We start from the raw sequence: 5,508 nt of genomic DNA on the forward strand, positions 1-5,508 counted from the left end.
CTCCGGGGGGTTTGGAGGCATCAACAGGGGCTTCGGATCCACTGGTGGCATCTCCAGGGGGTTTGGAGGTATCTCCGGTGGGTTTGGAGCCATCAACAGGGGGTTTGGAGGCATCTCTGGGGGGTTTGAAGGTATCTCCGAGGGGTTTGGAGGCATCAACGGGGGCTTCGGATCCACTGGTGGCATCTCCAGGGGGTTTGGAGGTATCTCGGGGGGGTTTGGAGCCATCAACGAGCAGTTTGGAGGTATCTCCGGGGGCTTCGGATCCACTGGTGGCATCTCCAGGGGGTTTGGAGGCATCGCCAGGGGGTCTGAAGGTATCTCCGGGGGGTTTGGAGGCATCTCCAGGCGGTCTGAAGGTATCTCCAGGGGGTTTGAAGGTATCTCCAGGGGGGTTGGAGGCATCTCCAGGGGCTTCTGATCCACTGGTGGCAATTCTGGGGGGTTTGGAGGCATCTCCAGGGGGTTTGGAGGTATCTCCAGGGGGTTTGGAGGCATCTCCAGGGGGTTTCCATATCACGGTGGTGTCTCCTAACGCTTCGGATGCGGACGTGGTGGCATCTGCAGAGGCTTTGGAGGCCGCTCTGGTGGCCACAGCACTTCTGGCGCGGGTGGTGGTGACCCCTCTGGTTGGGGCGGTGGCACCTCCAGAAGCTTTGGAGATGTCCATCATGGCGGTGGCACCTCTGGACCTGGTGGGAGATGTGTCCATGGCGGTGGTGGCCCCTCCAGGCATGGGGGGACATGAAGTTCCACCACGAACGTCTCCATGGGGTCCATCATGAATGTTCCCACGGGTTCCACCATGAACGTCTCCATGGGTTCCACCATGAATGTCTCCATGGGTTCCACCAGGAACGTCTCCATGGGTTCCACCATGAACGTCTCCATGTGTTCCATCAAGAACGTTTCCATGGGCTCCACCACGAACGTCTCCATGGGTTCCTCCATGAACGTCTCCATGAGTTCCTCCATGAACGTCTCCATGGGTTCCACCATGAATGTCTCCATGTGTTCCATCATGAACGTCTCCATGGGGTCCACCATGAACGTCTCCATGGGGTCCACCATGAACGTCTCCATGGGTTCCACCACCGCTGTCTCCATGGATTCCATCATGGACGTCTATGTGAACGTCCCCATGGGTTCCATCATGAACATCTCCATGGGTTCCACCATGAATGTCCCCATGGATTCCACCACGGACGTTCCCATGAGCTCCACTATGAAGGTCCCTATGGGTTCCTCCTCCAGGAACACCTCCATGGGTTCCACCATGAACATCGCCATGAGTTCCTCCATGAGCGTCTCCATGGGCTCCACCATGAACGTCTCCATGGGTTCCACCATGAACATCTCCATGAGTTCCTCCATGAACGTCTCCATGAGTTCCTCCAAGAGCGTTTCCATGGGTTCCACCATGAACGTCTCCATGGGCTCCACCACGAATGTCTCCATGGGTTCCACCATGAACGTCTCCATGGGCTCCACCATGAACGTCTCCATGGGTTCCACCATGAATGTCTCCATGGGTTCCTCCATGAGTGTCTCCATGAGTTCCTCCAAGAGTGTCTCCATGAGTTCCTCCATGAGTGTCTCCATAGGTTCCACCACGAACGTTCCCATGGATTCCACCATGAACGTCTCCATGGGTTCCACCATGAGCGTTTCCATGAGTTCCTCCAAGAACGTCCCCATGGGTTCCACCACGAACGTTCTCATGGGTTCCACCACGAACGTCTCCATGGGTTCCACCACGAACGTCTCCATGGGTTCCACCACGAACGTCCCCACGGATTCCACCACGAAGGTCCCCCCGGATGTCTCCGTGACCGTCTCCGAAGGTTCCTCCTCCCGGAAGGTCCCTCCGGAAAGCACCTGCGGAGTCGTCCATGGCCCCTACGGACAGAAGATGGCGGCGCTGCGGAGAAGAGGGCCCTCCCCCACCCCGGGGCCTCCCAGGAGAACCCATTCCGACCCTTTGGGACTCAGCGGGGGGAAAAGAGGGATTTGGGGGGAAAAGAGGGATTTGGGGGGAAATTGAGGGATTTGGGGGGAAATTGAGGAATTTCGGGGGGAAAATGAGGAATTTGGGGGGAAATTGAGGAATTTCAGGGGGAAAATGAGGGATTTGGGGGGGAAATTGAGGAATTTTGGGGGAAAATGAGGGATTTTGGGGGGAAATTGAGGAATTTTGGGGGAAAATGAGGGATTTGGGGGGAAAATGAGGGATTTTGGGAAAAATGAGGGGTTTTGGGGGGAAAAAAATGAGGGATTTTTGGGGGGAAAATGAGGGATTTTGGGGGGAAAAAAATGAGGGATTTTGGGGGGAAATGAGGGATTTGGGGGGAAAAATTAGGAATTTGGGGGGAAATCGAGGAATTTTGGGGGGAAATTGAGGGATTTGTGGGAAATTGAGGGATTTTGGGGGGAAATTGAGGGATTTTGGGGGAAAATGAGGGATTTGGGGGGAAAATGAGGGATTTGTCGGGAAATGAGGGATTTTGGGGGGGAATGAGGGATTTTTGTGGGAAAATGAGGAATTTTGGGGGGAAATGAGGGATTTGGGGGGAAATTGAGGGATTTTGGGGTGAAAATGAGGGATTTTGGGGGGAAATGAGGGATTTGGGGGGAAAAATTAGGAATTTGGGGGGAAATCGAGGAATTTTGGGGGGAAATTGAGGGATTTGTGGGAAATTGAGGGATTTTGGGGGGAAATTGAGGGATTTTGGGGGAAAATGAGGGATTTGGGGGGAAAATGAGGGATTTGTCGGGAAATGAGGGATTTTGGGGGGGAATGAGGGATTTTTGTGGGAAAATGAGGAATTTTGGGGGGAAATGAGGGATTTGGGGGGAAAATGAGGGATTTGGGGGGGAAATTGAGAGATTTGGGGGAAAATGAGGAATTTTGGGGGAAAATGAGGGATTTTGGGGGGAAATTGAGGGATTTGGGGGAAAAATGAGGGATTCTGGGGGGAAATGAGGGATTTTGGGGGAAAATGAGGGATTTTGGGAAAAATGAGGGGTTTTGGGGGGAAAAATGAGGGATTTTTGGGGGAAATGAGGGATTTGGGGGAAATGAGGGATTTTGGGGGGAAAATGAGGGATTTGGGGGGAAAATGAGGGATTTGGGGGGAAAATATGAGGGATTTTTGGGGGGAAAATGAGGAATTTTGGGGGGAAATTGAGGAATTTTGGGGGGAAAATGAGGGATTTGGGGGGAAATTGAGAGATTTTTGGGGTAAAATGAGGGATTTTGGGGGAAAATGAGGAATTTTGGGGGGAAAATGAGGGATTTTGGGGGGAAATTGAGGGATTTTGGGGGAAATTGAGGGATTTTGGGGGAAAATGAGGGATTTTGGGGGGAAAATGAGGGATTTGGGGGGAAATTGAGGGATTTTTGGGGGGAAAATGAGGGATATGGGGGTGAAAATGAGGAATTTGGGGCAGAAAGATTTGGGGTAAAAACGAGGGATTTTGGGGTTTGGGACACAGGGGTTTTGGGGTGAAAATGAGGGATTTGGGGGTTCGGGGGGAGAGGAGTTTTGGGGTAAGACCGAGGGGGTTTGGGGTTGGGGTGAAAATGAGGGATTTTGGGGTGAAAATGAGGGATTTTGGGGTTTGGGGGGGTCAGAAAGATTTGGGGTAAAGCCGAGGGGTTTTGGGGGCAGAGAATTTTGGGGTGAAAAAGAGGGGGTTTGGGGGTTACAAAGATCTTGGGGTGAAAAATGGAGGGTTTGGGGTTAAACCCGGGGGGGTTTGGGGGGAAAAGGAGAGGGGTTTTGGGGTGAAACAGAGGGGTTCGGGGGGGCAGAAGGATTTGGGGCGAAAGCGAAGGGCTTTTGGGGGGGTCCGAGGGTATTGTTTTGGGGTGAAATCGGTGGGGTTTGGGGGTGGGGGGGGGCGCCCCCCGGGCTCTTACCTGGGGGGTGGGGGGGGGCGCGCGGGGGGCGCTAGGACCGCGCGGGGAGGGGCGGGACTTCCGGTGGAGGGGGGGAAGAGAGAGAGACCCCGGAAGTGGCGCCTTAAGGGTGGGTTAACGGAGGAGGGGCGGGACTTCCGGTCTGAGCCCCTAACCCGGAAGTTGAGCGCTTCCGGTTTCGCTAAACGCCGAAAAGTGCCCCCCCCCAACCAAAAAAAAGCCCCGAAAAGCGGAGGTTTCGCCCCAAAAAACTGAGACTCCCTCAAGGCCAAAAGGCTTCGGTTTCACCCCCAAACTCTCCTCCCCCCACTCCGGACCCCAAAACCCCCTCGGGGTTTGTCCCAAAACTCCGTGATTTCACCCCAAAATTCTCTGCCCCCCCCGGACCCCAAAAGCCCTCATTTTCAGCCCCAAATCCCTCGTTTTCACCCCAAAATCCCTCATTTTCCCACCCCAAAAGCCCTCGTTTTCCCACCCCCTTCTGCTCCCCCCAAACCTTTTGATTTTTCCTCAAAATTCTTGAAATGGCACCGAATGGACCCAAAAGGGCCTCAAATGTGACCGAAATGGCACCGAATGGACACAAAAGGGCCTCAAATGTGACTGAAATGGCACTGAATGGACCCAAAAGGGCCTCAAATGTGACTGAAATGGCACCGAATGGACACAAAAGGGCCTCAAATGTGACCGAAATGGCACTGAATGGACCCAAAAGGGCCTCAAATGTGACTGAAATGGCACCAAATGGACCCAAAAGGGCCTCAAATGTGACCGAAATGGCACTGAATGGACCCAAAAGGGCCTCAAATGTGACCGAAATGGCACCGAATGGACCCAAAAGGGCCTCAAATGAGACCGAAATGGCACCGAATGGACCCAAAAGGGCCTCAAATGTAACTGAAATGGCACCGAATGGACCCAAAAGGGCCTCAAATGTGACCGAAATGGCACTGAATGGACCCAAAAGGGCCTCAAATGAGACCGAAATGGCACTGAATGGACCCAAAAGGGCCTCAAATGTGACCAAAATGGCACCGAATGGACCCAAAAGGGCCTCAAATGAGACCGAAATGGCACCAAATGGACCCAAAACGGCACTGAATGGACCCAAAAGGGCCTCAAATGTGACTGAAATGGCACCGAATGGACCCAAAAGGGCCTCAAATGTGACCGAAATGGCACTGAATGGACCCAAAAGGGCCTCAAATGTGACCAAAATGGACCCAAATGGACCCAAAAGGGCCTCAAATGTGACCGAAATGGCACCGAATGGACCCAAAAGGGCCTCAAATGAGACCGAAATGGCACCGAATGGACCCAAAATGGCACTGAGGACCCTCAAAATGGGGTTGAGACCCCCAAAATGAGGGTTGGGACCCCCCAAACTGGGAGGAAGAAGCTGAAAAGGGGGGTGGGAGGACCCTAAATCTGGAGACGAAGACCTTGCAATGGGGTCGGGGACCCCAAAACCGGGGGTGGTGACCCCAAAGTGGAGACGGGGGTGCTGCCCACCACCTCTTTATTGCACCGCGTTCGCCCCCCAACTCCGCACCGCGTCCCCCCCAAAAGTCGGGAGTCGGCGCCTC

General features: G+C 53.9%; 1 protein-coding gene across 1 annotated transcript; it reads left to right on the plus strand.

The window, feature by feature from the left end:
• The first annotated feature begins 129 nt into the window (after positions 1-129).
• LOC128850070 (uncharacterized) lies at positions 130-4,088 on the plus strand. Its single transcript, XM_054053025.1, has 3 exons — positions 130-317; positions 360-1,935; positions 4,085-4,088. The coding sequence occupies exons 2-3, from the start codon at positions 770-772 to the stop codon at positions 4,086-4,088; spliced, it is 1,170 nt and encodes a 389-aa protein (XP_053909000.1). The 5' UTR covers positions 130-317; positions 360-769.
• Positions 4,089-5,508: the final 1,420 nt, after the last annotated feature.

The sequence above is a fragment of the Cuculus canorus genome, chromosome 38, assembly GCF_017976375.1.
Source record: "Cuculus canorus isolate bCucCan1 chromosome 38, bCucCan1.pri, whole genome shotgun sequence".
In the NCBI taxonomy this organism is placed as follows: domain Eukaryota; kingdom Metazoa; phylum Chordata; class Aves; order Cuculiformes; family Cuculidae; genus Cuculus; species Cuculus canorus.

Coding starts and splice junctions, on each gene's coding strand:
- LOC128850070 (XM_054053025.1), top strand. CDS start 770: ATGGGGTCCATCATGAATGTTCCCACGGGTTCCACCATGAACGTCTCC.